This window comes from Leptodactylus fuscus, chromosome 9 (assembly GCF_031893055.1).
Source record: "Leptodactylus fuscus isolate aLepFus1 chromosome 9, aLepFus1.hap2, whole genome shotgun sequence".
NCBI classification, from domain to species: Eukaryota; Metazoa; Chordata; class Amphibia; order Anura; family Leptodactylidae; genus Leptodactylus; species Leptodactylus fuscus.
In genome coordinates this window covers 28768664-28786982 of record NC_134273.1, presented here as the reverse complement: position 1 = coordinate 28786982, position 18319 = coordinate 28768664, and the positions used below count along the sequence as shown (strand labels likewise).

Here is an 18319-nt window from a genome sequence, read left to right as displayed (position 1 = left end):
CTACTACTTTATTTCAAGGGATTTTCACATAAGTGAAGTCCTATGTGAATGGAGTAACCTATGCCTGCTGCTTCATTCAGATGGGGGTGTAATTGAGTCGTGATTGTTGATGTCGGTGCCAGTGGACGTGCCCCCATCCCATCAGACACTTATCGACTATCCTATGGATTAACCCTTTTAATGACTTTATACAGTGCAGAATATTTGGACATGTCCTCGTCCTAGGTGTGTTTTTTTGCTGACTTGCATTAGCAGCTCCCCCATATACCCGGCTCCGAGCTCTTCAGTCAACATTTTAGCAGCTTTTTACATCCTATAGAATTGATCATCAAGCTGAAGTAGAAAGATGTCGGCAGAGACGTTACATGACATGTAATTAGCAATCCCGTCTCGCTGCACAGAGGGATGACGTTTGTTGTGGTGGGTTTCTTTTTTGTTTTGTTTTTTTTAAAGAGCTTTCATGTCTTCCGCCTGCCGCCAGGATGTACAAGTGAATGATGTCGCCTTAAGTTTTCTAAAAGTTTAGAAAGTTAAGCGTTGACAGGAGTCTGCAGGCTTCAAAGAGCAAAACTGGACTGGCGCCCCAAACACATGGGCGGCGAGACCCAAAATAAGCCTCCACATGCAGGACTGGGGAGATTTAGGATACACTGACTTCATGCGGTCAATGGATAAGATCTCTTCAGTATGTATGGGTGTTGGCGATAGTGGATAGTGATCTCTATATTATACATGAACTCCTTGTGCCAGTATTCTTGCAACATTGGGTGGAGGTCACACAGTTCGTCAGCAGCACAATGAAAATTAAAGGGTTTGGGCCGGAGCATTTTCTAAAATTGATTTATTCCTTAATGGCATCTCTGCCAGCTCTTACTGGAGTCAATGGGAGTTGAGCTACAATGACAATGGCTTTGCCTCACCACTATACAGGGCACAGAGCTCACTGCCTCTGGCTTTGTGCCGTGTATAGTATGGGTTTAAGAAGCAGCCCTGTACAGCTGGTGTGTGTGGGGGCTGCCTGTCAAACCTCCACTGGGGGTGTATCTATCTATCTATCTATCTATCTATCTATCTATCTATCTATCTATCTATCTATCTATTTATCTATCTCAATAGAAACGAACTGGACAAACCCTATAAGTGGCAAGTCACATACCTGTAGAGACGTTGCCTAGTTTTTCAACCTCATCTTTGCAGATAAAGTTTTTCAGAAGTTGACTCCCTCCTAGTGAAATGCCGTTTGTGGAAAATCCAAATCCTCACCTTTATAGATAGACTTTATCTAAGGCGAGAAAATAAAGCGTTTGTGTCTATATATTTCTTCCTCTTTGGGGTTTACTTATCGATTCTTTATTCTCTTACAGTTCTACCTTCAAGACACTAAGAGTAGTAATGGTACCTTCATAAACAGCCAGAGGTTGAGTCGAGGCTCTGAGGAGAGTCCGCCATGTGAAATCTTATCCGGCGACATCATTCAGTTTGGGGTCGATGTCACCGAAAACACCAGGAAAGGTATGTGATTGCTGCTTTTATGTTTTGTTTTTGTTTTTTTTTGTAGAGATGAGGGAGTACTATGCGAAACGGCAGTTTCAAATAGCACGCACCCATAGCAATGAATGGAGCTGGCCGGCACTCAGACAGGGCCGGCGTCGTGCTGCTCAACCCCGGCTGCGTCCATTCATTCCTGTAGGTGCGTGCTATTCGAAACTGCCGTTTCTAATAGTACTCGCTCATCTCTAGCTTTTTGGTTTGTAGATTTGCAAGGTCTTCAAAGGGTCTTCCAGACTAAAAATATTGAAGACCTATCCCAATAATAGATTAATATCAGTTTGGTGAAAGGCCAGTACCTAGAACCGCCACTGATCTGCTGGTCTCTGCTTTCTGCTCTGTTCTCTATATCAGCTGCAAACAGCGCCATTCTCTGCATAGTGGCCAGAGCAGGTAACTGCAGATCAGCTCCCTCAACTCATTTGCTCCTTTCAGCCACTACACATGAGATCAGAGTTGTCTGCTTCCTATTTTGTTCTCTATTTAGCAACTGCTGAGGACGGCTAATCGGTGGGGGTGTCAGGGTGTTGGACCCCCACTAATATGATTATTGATATTTTTTGCCCTGAAAATGCCAATAAATCTGTATTCTAGAATTGTGTATCTTATCTATGGGTTGGAATTTAAGAGTCTGATGGGTAATGGCCTGACTGCAGAGATTTCAGAGAACTTGTTCCATGTGTGTAGTATACATGCAACACCAGGTTACACACAGACTCTGCTTTTCCATTCATTTCTATGGACTGCAGAAGAGAAACCTAGTACAGTATTTGGCAATCTTCAGCAGTCCTATAAAACCGAATGGAGCAGGAGGTCGCACATGTACTGTTCTGCTCCATTCATCTCTATGGGATTGGGCAAGAGAAGCTTCTTATGGTGCTTGACTATTTCCAGTAGTCCCGTAGAAATGAGTGGAAAGATGGCATGCCACCGCAATTGGTCATTTATACATGGCACGTGGGACATCTGTTTTAGTGATCTGTGGGAGTCTGACTGCAGGGAACCCCACCGATCAGACCATTGGAGATAACATGTCTCTGATTAATGTGGTCTACCATTCAAATTGTCAAATGGGCGTGTCCCTGCAGAGTCTGATACTGTCCAATCACTGTTGACAGATTCATAGTGGGAAGGGACACTCGCCAATTGTTAACACCCAACTGTCAGTTTCTTTCTAATGCTGTAGTAGGAACAGTTAAGTGCAGAGTATGGAACACAGATGCTCATTAATATGTAATCATATATAATTTTTCTGCATCTAGACTCCCCATCTGCCATGTGACAGTCTGGTGTGGCCAAGGGGTTTTTGGGAGGCCTCATTACCCATGGGTATAATTGCTATGTTGACACCCCTATAGCTATGCACGTACCCTCTGGTTATACTGACCTTCTATGTTTTTTTTGCCCTTTGTAATACAGGCTTGTGTTACAAAGTGCAAAGTGTCCCTAATTGCACCATTTCACATTGTTTATGGGCAAAATCCAGACTGCTAACACCTAGTTGTCCCTTTTAATTGTGAATTTCCAGGATGATTTCCTAGGAATAGTAAAACAGTGTGCCAGAATTGTAATATTTTGGGCGATAGCAGTATTTACGGGATCAGCAGAGGTGACCGCTCTACTTTAACTCGTGTCCCTGGCTTGTGTCCCTGGCTTGTGTTCTTTGCTTAGAGGTGAGAGTTTGTCATTTGTCCACTCCAGGGTAACATGAGCTTTTACTACGGTGTATGTAATGGATACCAGTCAGCATCTGGCATCATATCGGGGGTAGCCAGAGACCTGGCCTGCACCTGCTCTATATAACATTCTCTATGTGCTGATGTCATGGATTGTTTAGGGACAGAATTGCAGGCTCATAGAAAGTTACTTGACTGCTGACCAGGAAGCCTGAAAAATGAATATGGCTTCTACTTTTATGCTGATATATGAACATATTATATGATTATTGGAGTCACGTTGCATATAAATATCTTTTGCTTTCTCTTTCCCATAGTGACCCATGGTTGTATAGTGTCCACAGTAAAGCTGTTTTTGCCAGATGGGTTAGAGGCGAGACGACGGTCCGAGTAAGTATTTGCTAATTTTACATGCAAAAAATTGTTTGCACAAGGGCCAACCCAGAGCAGAACATGACACTTGGCTATATCAATGTTCTTCCCTTGTCAATCGCTGCCTATCTTGCCAAGATATTGCTGTTTTTGTCAATATGCAGATTAGGTCTTTAAGGCAACTGCAATGTTTTCGTGGCTCAAAATAACTAATTTCCATATTGATAAAAAGGCGATGTCTTGGCAATGGAGGTGCCAATTCCAAAGGGGAAAATTTGTTTTGGGTAACCCTTGCCTGTCTATCTGCAGAGTGAGGTTGATGGGCATTGTTCTAGAGATGTCCCATTAAAGAGAGTGCATCCCTATTTCTTCCCTTTGGGGGAAACTTAATAGTTAAAGGGGTATTCAGGCTATAAGTGTGTGTCACTTACACTTTTCAATCATGTGCATTGCTCCCCCATTTATCATCTATGAGGCTATCCGGAAAGTCTGATCTCTGCTCTTAGCTTTTTCCATCAGTGCCATAGGCTATGAATAGAGCGCAGGGTTCTTGTGTGACCCTCTGCTCCATTAATACCCCCCTAGCTGTAGTCTTTTGACTTTGGGGCAGGGGGCTTTGGAACTCCTTGAAGTGGAACATATAATAAACCACCACAGCCAATGCTGGACCACCACTTCACTTGATTTCCTACTCATTTCAGGGCCCCCTGTTCTAGCAAACATGGTGGTCTCCATGGTGGGACCCTCAGGGTCAGTTATCCCCTAAGTTGTGGACAGGTGATAAGTTTGTGTTGTGTGACAACAACTGTTATGTGGGGGTTATGATGCCTACTTACCGTACTACTTGTTGATCTCATGATGTGGCAGGCATATTTTACCACTGACCCCCAAAATCTGCACCCTACATAGTAGCAACTAAAATAGTATTCCCCTCAGTGATCTCCATAAACCTGTCTGCTGCAAATACTCACATAAAAGTTCTTAAAGTAGTCCCTGAGGCTGGTCCTGCCTATTACATTGACATGGGAAGAAGTCTTGGAAGATCTTAAGATAAGAGATAAGATAAGATAATCCTTTAATAGTCCCACATTGGGGAAATTTCGGTTACCAGTGGCCAGAGTTGTGGGTATGCTTGTGAAACGTGGTACCATGGAGTGCGAGTCATTAGACTGGACAATGCTTATTGTATATGGAAGTATGAATGGAAATAGTTATATGTTTTTGGGCATATTGTAGATATGTAGAATTCCCTCGTGTCATCTCTATGAATTTGCTTTATGACGCTGTTGAGTAATATGTGAAAATAAAGACTATCCAGGAACGGAATATTGAAGTGTTTGTCACGTAGCGTGTCAGTAGTCAGATCTCCATGTTTAATAGCAAACGTCCTACTGTAAACCCAGCGGAGCTGACAGATTGGGAGAGCGACAACAGCACATGGTGCTCGACACCTACACGCATAATGATCTTATTTTCTTCTCTTCCTTCCTCTTAAGTCCTTGTCATGATTTACACTATCGGTAGCAATTTTTAAGCTCTTGCTGATGTCTGTGTCACCCATGGGTCAGAATCTGAGGGTTCGAGGGCTCTAGAAAGGTCATGGGCTCTACACATATATCAGGAAGTCACCCGTTTCTGCATGTCAGTCATTCTCTAATGAAGCTTCTCCCGTTATTGTGTCTATTTTGAGTCTTCCTCCTTCTTATAGGAAGCAACACTTGGGTTAGTGCAAGTTCTCAGCGATTCCCATAGCTTTCTGCTCGCATTCATAGTCTAGTGTTCCCATTGACAGATTTGTGGGGGCAGCCATATTTAGTTTTGGGTGGCTTCCAGTTTTATCTTGCAAAACATTGAATTTCTGCAGAAAGGAGAAAACTGTTTCTGCAGAAATTTGCATAAAGGTCTTCACATAAACCATGCACATGCTTATGAGAGCAGGGGTTCCCTTTATGAAGGACGCACCGCCAACCTCTGTGGTACTGACAAAGTATTGTCCTCTGTTATTTCCATCTTTTGGTAAGTGCACCACTGCTGGGCTTAGGTGCCCCATTCTTGTGATTGGCGGAGGTCCCTGCTTTGGACCCCCAGCCATCAGAAATGTTCCCCTCTCCAGAAGATATGGCTTAACTGGTGTTCATGAGGAAAACCCCTTTAAGGAAGTTTGATTTAGCGGTAACGCTATTATTATTATTAATATATAAACTTTTGGTCTGCAATATATATATATATATATATATATATATATATATATATATATATATACACACAGTACAGACCAAAAGATTGGACACACCTTCTCATGCAAAGAGTTTTCTGTATTTTCAAGACTATGAAAATTGTAGATTCTCACTGAAGGCATCAAAACTATGAATTATCACATGTGGAATTATATACTTAACAAAAAAGTGTGAAACTACTGAAAATATAATAGTTCTTCAAAGTAGCCACCTTTTGCTTTGCACGCTCTTGGCATTCTCTTCGCTTCAAGAGGTAGTCACCTGAAATGAGTGAAGGCAAAAGGGCCAACAAATGCTAAGCATCTCTGGGAACTCCTTCAAGACTGTTGGAAGACCATGTCAGGGGACTACCTCTTGAAGCTCATCAAGAGAATGCCAAGAGTGAGCAAAGCAGGAATCAAAGCAAAAGGTGGCTACTTTGAAGAACCGAGAATATAAGACAGATTTTCAGCTGTTTCAAACTTTTTGGTTAAGTATATAATTCCACATGTGATAATTCATAGGCTGTAAGCAGAACCAGACACTCCTTTCACTGTGTGAACAGACCTGCCCCTCCCTCCCTCCACTCACTGTGAACCCGTGTTGATTGTGAAGATAACTAAGGACAGAACTTCCCTAGTAACAGGGAGAGAACAGCAAGATAGCTAGTAGCTACAGTTTTCAAATAAAGTGAATTACATTTTGGTCCAGAATCACTAGCTCTATTCAATGAGACTGAAAAGTTATTAACCATTTACGTGTATGGGGTTGAGCTGCAATACTAAGCAGTATATGCAGTGATAACTGTAGTCAACAGTTTTTTATACCTGCAGAAATCTGATCATTAACCTGGCGTTACGGAAATGTTTTAGAATATTGTAATAGGGAACTGTGCAAGTCCCGTGGCCAGAGGATGATGTCAGCTGATCCTTATCTCTGTCCTCAATCATAGCAGGGTTTGAAGGTCGCTTTCCCATAATCTTTCTATACTGTATGTGACGGGGGCAAATACTTTAACGCTTCATCTGTGGAGGGAATGAGGACGTAAGTCAGTCAGTTCACCTGCACCCAATGACTTCAGCGAGGCGAGAGATACCTCACGCCTCCCTCACTTTCCTATGTTGTGTTTGTGATGTGTTTATTTGACTTCCCCCCCTCTTGTATGCTTTGACAGTTTTTCCTGTTACATTTGTGTACTGTGTAAGAGACACTAGGGATCCTTGTTTTATCAAGCGGATGATGATTTGGCCGTGTCAGTAAATTTACACACGGTGCAGCCATGCTGTATCATTGCTATGTGTACAGAAGTCATGGGGACAATTTGTCCTATAATTTTCTCCTATTCCGACCTAAATTATAGTTTGTCAGGCTGCATAAGGCTCTGTCCTCTGTGTGTAAGCTTGGTCTCACACCAGTGTTTTCTTTGCCATTTTTAGGATTATTATATATTTTATAAACAAAAAAAAACACGTAAATGGATTCTACCACTAAAACTTTTTTTTTTTGTGCTTAAGGCGTTGGAATAGCTTTAGACGTGTTCTCTGGCCTACCATTCCGTAGAAATACCGTTTTTTTTTTTTTTTTACCAGTATGCAAATGAGTTCTCTCACCGCAGTGGGGGTGGGTTTCAGCGCTCAAACAGCGATGGGGCGTACCCACTGCTGCCAGAGAAGTCTCTCCAGCAACGCTTCCATCTTCAGCTGCAACCACCTCTTCTGTCTTCTGTCTCATTCCAACCTCCGAAGCCTGCGCCATACGCTCCTGTATTGAACTAGAAGAGCAAGAGCGGAGACAGAAGAGGCGGGGTTGCAGCTGAAGATGGAGGCGTCGCTGGAGAGACTTTTCTGGCAGCAGTGGGGACGCCCCATCGCAGTTTGAGCACTGAGGCTCGCCCCCACTGTGGCGAGAGAACTCTTTTGCATACCGGTAAAAAATGGTATTTCTACGGAATGGCAGGCCGGAGACCACGTCTAAAGGTAAGAGACGAATAGCCTTTCTAAAGGCTATTCCCACACCTTAAGCACAAAAAAAACTGTTTTAGTGGTAGAATCCCTTTAAAATGGTGGTCAGATGTTACTGGTTATCAATAAGAAATAGATCTTGGTGGTTTTTGCCTTTTTTTGGTGTTTTTTTCCAAAACACCACATTCTCTTGGTATTGCATTTTTCTGTTTATTTCCTTATAGGTAAAAAGTGTGAAAGATGCGAGAAGAATAGTTTGTGACTAAGCACAAAGTTCAAAAAGTACCATCAAAATACACAATAATATAAGCACTTTTTTACCCAAAGATAAAAAAAACACATAAAAATAAGGGAGGAGGTAGCATCACTAGGTTATATGCCTTGATGCTCCAGGGTAATGTGAAGCTTGAGTGGGGTCCCTACATATTATATGCCATTCAGTATAGTGGTATATGATATTTGGTAGAGGGACCTCCAGGACCTGGCAGCAATAGCTACTCTCCTACATGCACCAAAGTGCCCCTGTAATGCCATAAAACTGGCGTAAACCCGAGATACATTTCTCATATGATGTCTACAAATGACACATTCAGACAGAGTGCGCCCTGTGTGTTGGGAAAGGAAGAAACCAAGATACAGCAGATCAGAACCAAGTAATGTGGAGTCCACGGGCATCACTAATGGTGGTGAATACTCTGCATTTGTTTCCATTATTATTACGTGGTCACATTACATGCCATCATCCCCTCACTCATACCATGTACATGGGCTCATACATGTTGCTGTACTGGCACTGCTCACTAGTCCAATTGTCCGATCGGCAGTGTGAGCTCCAGTGTTGGTCCTCGCCACCACTTTTGGCCAGCTTTTGGTCATGCGTTGTGTGTACATACATATGACTATATAAACCTAGTTACACCCATGGGCACGTTTGGGTGAGTACGTATAGCGATAGCTCTGCCAACATGACAGCCCGTATAGTCTCTGGACGGGAGTAATGCAAACTCCCTCAGTCAGAACGGCTGTAAAACATGGCGAGACCTGTCATTTTATTATGTTTTTATTTGGTAGCGAGACATGTAATTTACTATAACTATAGTGTTTAATAGCGCACAGCGCGGCGGGAAGTAAAGTAAATATTTGGAAATGTTCCAGAAATGGAAGACTATACATGTACTTACCGTACAGAGTCCCGTCGTACCCCCTCCACTTCTTGTGTCGTTCCCCCCCCCCCCCCCCCCCTTTAAATGTGTTCATGATTTGTCCATTACAGTTATGGACAGAATATTCTCTGTGCCAGTCACTACCCTCCGCAGGCGGCCTCCATGAAGGGGCTTGTGTGGACGCCAAAATCCTATTGTCTTTATTGTCGTGGGCCCCTATAAATTTTCATTTTTATTGCTAGAAAACCCCTTTCATTTTTCTTTTTCCCTTCACTTCTTCTATTTACCTGCAGATCTGTGAGAGCAACAGTGTTAGACTTCTGAAGAACCTGTGAGATCTGCTGCCGTCCATGCATCCCTATTAGGTTTCTGCAGTATTAATGCACAGTATAGCAGATTATATACTAATTCCATTACCAGATTACTAGGCCATGCTATTACTTCACAAGGCTCCATGTATAGGGACATGACCATGTGAGACAGGAGGACACATGGCACAAGGATGATCTCTCTACCATGTCCATACAGAAATGGACAGGTATAGAAACTTGCTGAGATTTGCATACGGGTTTACGCCCCCTGTCTTTATACGCCTGTAATAATACATGGCTGTGAGTATGGGACGTTAGAAAGTGTCAGTGTGCTCGCTGTTACAAACACTGCTAGCACAGTGACAAAGCACGCAGTCGTGTACATGGGGGGCTAATTAGTAGGGGTGATTTCTGGGACCCCCACCAGTCCTGAGACTGAAGGGGCTGCCGCTCTGGTTTAGCTTTCCTACCCCTCTACACATTGCTATAAGGTTGCACAGCACTACTCCAGCATTGCACCCCCATTATTCTCAAGATCAGTGCCCCCCCACCCACCGCGTTAGATTCTCACTAGCGTGGGCCTTTCCATTGTGCTGGTGTCGGAGGATAGGTTGACCACTGAAGCAGCGGTCACATACGGAGCCCACGGCCCCCTTTAATTGTTATAGGATTTGACAGATGTCTATTCTTTAAAACTGACACCGGTGGAGCAAAAAGTCAGAACTGCAGAACCTTATCATTTGTGATTTTGGATGCACACTGTGACAGAGATTCCAATACAGTAAATACTTTCTCTCTGATCTGGTAATCCAGAATATCTGATCTTTCACCTTGGCCGATGTGCTATCACTCATAGATTTCAGGATCTATTCTGTGTGTACAAGTTTCACATATTCTTCTATTCTCATGACTTCCTGCAGTGCTCACAATGACACTTGTAAGATCAGCGCTCAGTAGGTGCGGTCCGGTGACTTATGCAACAAATTCCATTCATAAACCTTTGTCTTGCCTCTATAGCGCCCCTTAGTGGACTGTCCTTTCCTCTTCTTGTGGTTTTATAATGAGAAACTTCTCCATCTGCAGTCAATGTTCTTATGTGATCTAAATATATACAGACGATTCCCGCAGAATCCTCGCACCCTAGTAAACAGTCATATGCTGTAAGAATTTAACAAACATTTGAGTACAATAATTGTGTATATTTTAGCACTTGCTGCTTTGGCTGGTCGTTCACATCCATGTTTGTATTGCCTCCGGTGCATTGCCCTTTGGTGTGTTCACCTATAGAGTAACCTAGCACGTGCTCCCCTAAAGCCGCATCTGCTATGGATCATTTACAGAGTTGGTCAGTCGTCCAGGTCCACAGTCAAAACTTTAGTTCATTTTCATCTTAAAAAAATAATTTTAGGTCCTATAAAATAAATTCACTGCCTCAAATCCTTTCATCTGTCCTGCCTCTGCCCTATGGCAGGCAGCATTTATAGAATTTTGTTCTGATCCTTGATTGTATGAATAGAAAACCAGCACTGCAGTAAAGACTGACACTTCCATGTAGGATGCAGATTATACACACACACACACACACACATATATATATATATATATATATATATATATATATATATATATATATATATAGTCCTATGAAAAAGTTTGGGCACCCCTATTAATCTTAATCATTTTTAGTTCTAAATATTTTGGTGTTTGCAGCAGCCATTTCAGTTTGATATATCTAATAACTGAAGGACACAGTAATATTTCAGGATTGAAATGAGGTTTATTGTACTAACAGAAAATGTGCAATATGCATTAAACCAAAATTTGACCGGTGCAAAAGTATGGGCACCTCAACAGAAAAGTGACATTAATATTTAGTAGATCCTCCTTTTGCAAAGATAACAGCCTCTAGTCGCTTCCTGTAGCTTTTAATCAGTTCCTGGATCCTGGATAAAGGTATTTTGGACAAACAATTCAAGTTCAGTTAAGTTAGATGGTCGCCGAGCATGGACAGCCCGCTTCAAATCATCCCACAGATGTTCAATGATATTCAGGTCTGGGGACTGGGATGGCCATTCCAGAACATTGTAATTGTTCCTCTGCATGAATGCCTGAGGATTTGGAGCGGTGTTTTGGATCATTGTCTTGCTGAAATATCCATCCCCGGCGTAACTTCAACTTCGTCACTGATTCTTGAACATTATTCTCAAGAATCTGCTGATACTGAGTGGAATCCATGCGGCCCTCAACTTTAACAAGATTCCCGGTGCCGGCATTGGCCACACAGCCCCAAAGCATGATGGAACCTCCACCAAATTTTACAGTGGGTAGCATGTGTTTTTCTTGGAATGCTGTTTCTTTTTGGACGCCATGCATAACGCCTTTTTTTATAACCAAACAACTCAATTTTTGTTGTTTCTGCCTTGTCCAAATGTGCTTTTTCATACCTCAGGCAACTCTATTTGTGGCGTACGTGCAGAAACGGCTTCTTTCTCATCACTCTCCCATACAGCTTCTATTTGTGCAAAGTGCGCTGTATAGTTGACCGATGCACAGTGACACCATCTGCAGCAAGATGATGCTGCAGCTCTTTGGAGGTGGTCTGTGGATTGTCCTTGACTGTTCTCACCATTCTTCTTCTCTGCCTTTCTGATATTTTTCTTGGCCTGCCACTTCTGGGCTTAACAAGAACTGTCCCTGTGGTCTTCCATTTCCTTACTATGTTCCTCACAGTGGAAACTGACAGGTTAAATCTCTGAGACAACGTTTTGTATCCTTCCCCTGAACAACTATGTTGAACAATCTTTGTTTTCAGATCATTTGAGAGCGGGCTGTCCATGCTCGGTGACCATCAAACTTAACTGAACTTGAATTGTTTTGTAGAAAGAAATGGTCCAAAATACCTTCATCCAGGATCCAGGAACTGATTAAAAGCTCCAGGAAGCGACTAGAGGCTGTTATCTTTGCAAAAGGAGGATGTACTAAATATTAATGTCACTTTTCTGTTGAGGTGCCCATACTTTTGCACCGGTCAAATTTTGGTTTAATGCATATTGCGCATTTTCTGTTAGTACAATAAACCTCATTTCAATCCTGAAATATTACTATGTCCATCAGTTATTAGATATATCAAACTGAAATGGCTGTTGCAAATACCAAAATATTTAGAACTAAAAATGATTAAGATTAATAGGGGTGCCCAAACTTTTTCATAGGACTGTATATGTATATATATATATTATATATATGCATCCTACATGGATGCACATATGGAACTGCATGTAACTTTGCCTGTGACTTGCAGTTATAAAAATGGTGTTCTGTGTGGGATTTTCTTGTATTGTCTAATACACTTTTTAACAGAGGCGTAGTTAGAAGCTCCTGGGCCCCCCTCTTTACCCTGGTGGTATATTTTGTGTGAAGGGTCTGGATTTCGTAGCGGCTACTACCGCTGCGCCCCCTATAGCTATGCCCCTGCTTTTTTGTTTTCTGCTAGGTAAATTAGCAGTTTCTGACGATACTGGATTGCACTACACCTCCCAGCAGGCCTGGTACTAAATATGGCACTACAGGGTCTTGATGACATCACATTGTCAGGTTTTCTTGGTGGTACTTGGCTGTATATTTAAAGGGACTCTTGTAAAAAAAAAAAAAAAAAAAAAAAAATGTAATAAATTTGAGAGGCATTTTCAGTAGTGTGCATCTCTGGTTACCACTGTGATAAATCAGCAAAATCCTCCACTGTTTACTTCTGCAGCTGACGACGATTCCCCCAAAATAAAATGAGTTTACAATCCTCTTAACTTGATCTTGGCTGTGCTGAACAAGGCCGAGTATTGTGCCCAAGGTGTTCTAGTGACCTCTGAGAACACAGAGCTGGCTTCTGCTAAAAGTATGCTTCCCCTTCAGATGATTTTGTATATAGTACATACAAGAATATCGTCACTTACTGTAAGGCACTTGGTCTACTAAATTCTTAGGGCTAGCTCACACGGAGTTTTATGCATTCGGATTTTGAGGCAGAAACCGCCTCAAACTCCGCCTGCAAAAATGGCGAAAATCTATCTTGCTGCGGGTTCTGCGGCTCGAGACGCGCTCCTGTTTAGGTCCATTCATTCGGCTAGCTGCGTGGAATATTCACAAGGCAGAAAACTTTTCTGCGACCTTTTCCTCCGTGTGAACATACAATTCCAGGACTGCAGTAAAGACTGACACACAAACATGTAGGCAGGAAGAACACTTAGGCTTAGTTCACGCGAGGGGCAGTGGGGTGGATTTTGGCACCAAGAGTGATGTGGGGAGCCTCGTCACTCTTAGGTCAAAACCCACCTGTCGTGGCTTTCAACAGTCGCGGCTTTCCCCTTCGGAGTTGGCTCAAATGAATGGGCCAACTCCGGAGGTTGCTGCCGCCAGGCGGCCGCCTGGAGAAAGGGCAACCCTAAATCCATCATCACAGTGTACTTGTATATGTTGTCGGTTCTATGGACCTGTGAAGATTTTGTTGGGATATTTTATATGGCAACAATCTGAAACTGGTCACTTTAGTTATGGACTGACAGTCGTATATGTGTAAGGAACAAATATAAGATGTTATTGCGTGTCTGCTCGGGTCAGTAGAAGCTAGGGGCGTGTTGAGTTCAGGCTTCTTGAGAGCAATTTATTTCCTTTGTTATTTCTATGGGAACCTATGAGGAATTGCATTTTTTGTTTCTCCTGGTTTCCTGTGTCTTGTTCTTTACCAACAGGTAAATATGGAATAATATTCTACAGACAATGGATATGGTATATAGTAATATGGGAGCAGGAGACTCTTACAGGTCTGTTCACTCCTTTCTCCTAAGTGATCTGCAAGTTCCCAGATATAGCAATCTCTATAAATATTGGAGGGTTAGTGAAGTAAAAAAAGGGGAACAAGAGGTGCAAGCAGCATATGATAGAAGAGAGAAGCTGAGCTCTGTGTTATATAGGGTTATAGGATAGAGGAGAGAAGCTGAGCTCTGTGATATATAGGTTATATGATAGAGGAGAGAAGCTGAGCTCTGTGATATATAGGGTTATATGATAGAGGAGAGAAGCTGAGCTCTGTGATATATAGGGTTATATGATAGATGGAGAGAAGCTGAGCTCTGTGATATATAGGATTATAGGATAGAGGAGAGAAGCTAAGCTCTGTGATATATAGGATTATATGATAGAGGAGAGAAGCTGAGCTCTGTGATATATAGGTTATATGATAGAGGAGAGAAGCTGAGTTCTGTGATATATAGGATTATATGATAGAGGAGAGAAGCTGAGTTCTGTGATATATAGGGTTGTATGGCAAAGTTTGGGTTTGGTGGCATGAAACACAACGGTAGGGGGAGGACTACGCCGATGATGCCTCTGCTTCTGCTTCTAGGTCCAGCTTTATTTGCTGCTTTTGTAACTTCTGTGGGCTACTTGTCTTGCAGTGATGGGATTCTCCTTTATTGGAGACTTATTGTTTTGTGAAAGACGTGTCAGGAGTGGGGATCTGTTCCTGGACCCCAATAGAAAATCTGTAAGGAGGCCGCCTACCTACATAAGTGCCATGCTTATGTTGTGGGTTCTTGGCCTTTCCTCAGGTAACCGGTGTGATCACCATCTTGGCATCTCTTGTAGCTTTCAGTAATTGACCCTGGAAGTTGGGTTTACAGCGCTACAGTATAGGTCAGTGCTATACAAATGGGCTGTATATTTTGTTTGCATCTTCTTTCTGTAGTCGTGTTTGCCATATTCGACCGAGCGGCACTTTATACACCTTCTTACCCATAATGCAAAGTCGTTTTTCTACAATTACTGCATGTAGACTCAAGGCAGTCACTTTGATATATGGTAAAACTTTCCTTTAATCACAGAATATCGCAAAACGCTGTTATATAACATTAGCAATCTCCGAGCTCGGCATGAAAGGACTTGTTGAAAGATTGAGTGCCTCAAAATAAGATCCACACCTTTAACCATTGCTAGTCTGCAGAGGATGACTGACACGCAGGTGTCCTCTGCGCTCCTGGAGGTGAAGCGGTTAACAGTCCCCTATATACTGGCCGTACAGTAGCCCTGGGCTCCCGGTCTGCAGGCGGGCAGGGCTGTGTGTGCTCCGCTCTGATATAAAGTAGGGGAAGAAGTCCAGGGCAGAGTTAATTTCGTTCTCATGCTGCCGCTCCCTTTCAGAATCAACGTGAGTTTCCACCAAATCCAGTTAAATATTTACAGAGCTTGCGAGAAGGATTTCTGAACTATTGCTCCTTTCTTTTTTGGTGTGTGTTTACATTCTGACTGTTCCTCTCTTTTCTAGTGTCATCCAAGCTCCATTACCCAGTCCTGTCGACAAGGTAAGACCGTCACGTTTTACTTAATAGATGCCTTAAATATAATCTGTCTAACCTTCGGGGATCCACTCCCTATATCGAGTCTACTCTCTATTGTCATCTTGTACTATACAATGTGCACATGAGCCTTTTATGACTGCTTACAGCTGACTGGCACTGTGCATACACAAGTATGGAGTGACAAGGACATTGATCTCATTGCACCTTGATACCCGTGTAGCTTGTAGAAGTTTCCAGTTATTATAATTTAGGTAAGATGTCTTAAGCTTCTTCCAGTGTATCGCATAGTATAATGCCAAACATGACACTGGTTGTGCCCCCAATGATAAATGATGCCCAGTGCTCCTCCCAGGGTTTCTGATCCAAGGCACCATGTGAAGGGTTGACTCACTCTGGCAGGGGCTGTCTATTCGAGCCTGCCCAGGTCACTCTGCAGAGCGAGCCCCTATGTTGTGATTCCTCAACATTTCCATCTCTAAGTTTCCTACATAAAATACTATGGCCGGAGTCCCAGGATAACAGGAGTGCACCAGCGCGGAGCTTTGTAAAGTAACATAGTTGTGGTATTCTGGAGATAGAGGGATGTCTAGTACTTTTATAATGAAAAAAGAATGGCGCCAGAAAGTGTCCGATTTGTATACCAGGTTTTTTTCGTTTTGGTTTTTGGTGTGTGTGTGTGTATATGTGTGTGTGTGTGTGTGTGTGTATATATATATATATATATATATATATATATATATATATATATATATATATATATATATATATATATCTATATCTTTTTTTATTTATTTATTTTTTTAATTTTCCATGTCACTTTTGATTTAAAGAAAAAAAAAAAAAAAGTACTACTGTCTGCAATTTTTTTTTACACTTGCTGCTAAAGCGAATACACTTGCAAATTCTGTGTAACTGTTTTCAAATACTGTATTACAATAGAAGATAACACCGGTGATGAGCCCTCATTACCTCCACTACTGACCATAGAGGATGTCACAGCTTATCTCCTCCCCCCTCCCTGCTCAGAACATGTCTCCTCAATGATTTGGCTTCAGTCTGCTGCTGTCTATGGCCATGACTGTGCTGTAAAGCAGATCACTACATGCTGTTATCAGAGTAGAGTAAGAAGCTCAGGCAAGATGGCCGCCCCCATCATCATGTACAGAGAAGAGAATAAAAGTCTACAGTAGGGAAATAAAAAAGATTAGTTAATAGGTTTTAATAAATAAATAACCCCTTTAAAATGAATTGCTTATTTGTCTGACCTCTGAGGAAATATAAAAAATCCAAACATTAGCATGTATGAAGAAATAAATAAGTGTCTCTTCCAGTCGCCTGTTGTCTCACTGCAGTTATTTGTGTTTGTTTTTTCGGGGCCAGCACGGATCAGGTGACTGAAGGGTGACATGTCGTGTTACGGCCATCTTTGCTTCTGTCACAGAGTAATTTCACTATAGATCTTCATTGAAAGCTTCCTGTTTCCATGGTAACAGACAACAAACAGCCTGTGTAGTCCTATCCTGCAATTGCTTGTGCTATCAAAATTGCCAACTTCTTGGTAACCTAGTGCGTGTGTCTGCATAAAGCCGGGGACAGATGTAGCAGGGTATGGCTGCCGGATAAGATGATGCAGGGTTTGTGTTGCCTGTTACTATGGAGATGCATAGGTCTGCAAAAGAGCTGTACACCTAAAACAAAGGGGAAATCTTTAGTTAAGACTATGCAACATTGTTTAATTTTTTTTTTTTTTTTTTTTTTATTTCAGGTGAATAATAATAATATTTTTTTTTATTTTGTTTGTATCAAGCAGCCATGCCAACCATTAAAAAGAAAAGGAAATTTGTAGTTTTTTTTTTCTTTTTAATTAAAAAAAAGTGTATGTGTGTATATATATATATATATATATATATATATATATATATATATATATATATATGTATATGTATATGTATATGTATATGTATATGTATATATATATATATATATATATATATATATATATATATATATATATATATATATATATGTATATATATGTGTGTGTGTGTGTATATATATACACACACACACACACACACACACACACTGTTGCTTATAAGTATCCTGATCCTGACTGCATACTTGGTGTCAAATCGAGGCAGTAGAATCTATTTTTTTTTTTTTTCCCAATATGACATCAAAAGTAATTTTCTCTACATGTTACACCATTCCCAGTAACATTCAGTCAGAGGCAGGAACAACGCATGGGATAGGAGTAGCCAGTATCCCATTCACTTTTCAGCGTTTTTGGAATGTGGGTTGCCAAGCCTTACGAGTATATTGGATCCTTTGTGGTTTCAATCTAAAGTCTACCATTTGCTATACTTTATTTAAAATGGGTAAAAGTCCGGGTACCAAATACTAAATACTAATGTGAACTTTGTTTCCCGTCCCAACAGGTTGCTGCTCACACTCCCAGTATGTACTCTCAGGAACTGTTCCAACTCTCTCAGTATCTACAGGTAAAGCTGCTTGTTTCCTTGAAAAGGTTGCGTTAGTGAAGGTGATGTAAATGTCAGACTGATAAGCTGCCGCTAAGCCGACATTCCTGCCAGTCACTACTGAACTGTCTAAGAAACACCCACATGTCATTAGTACATAGCTATTGTAGATAGACATGGCAGATCTCTGCAGAAGGGTGCGGAGTGACTATAAAATGTATGAAAGGGGAGTCTGTCAGCACAAA

General features: G+C 41.7%; 1 protein-coding gene across 6 annotated transcripts in view; it reads left to right on the top strand.

The window, feature by feature from the left end:
* The window catches only part of SLMAP (sarcolemma associated protein), a 91510-nt gene that overhangs the window by 33975 nt on the left and 39216 nt on the right, over positions 1–18319 (top strand). For 5 of the 6 annotated variants that reach the window (XM_075287900.1, XM_075287898.1, XM_075287902.1 and 2 more), the window contains exons 2-5: positions 1365–1512; positions 3542–3614; positions 15561–15597; positions 18033–18095. In XM_075287900.1, coding sequence (XP_075144001.1) covers positions 1365–1512; positions 3542–3614; positions 15561–15597; positions 18033–18095 — 321 coding nt within the window. Of the gene's footprint in view, positions 1–1364; positions 1513–3541; positions 3615–15353; positions 15444–15560; positions 15598–18032; positions 18096–18319 lie in introns of those variants that run through there. The other variant, XM_075287901.1, reaches the window with a different exon arrangement.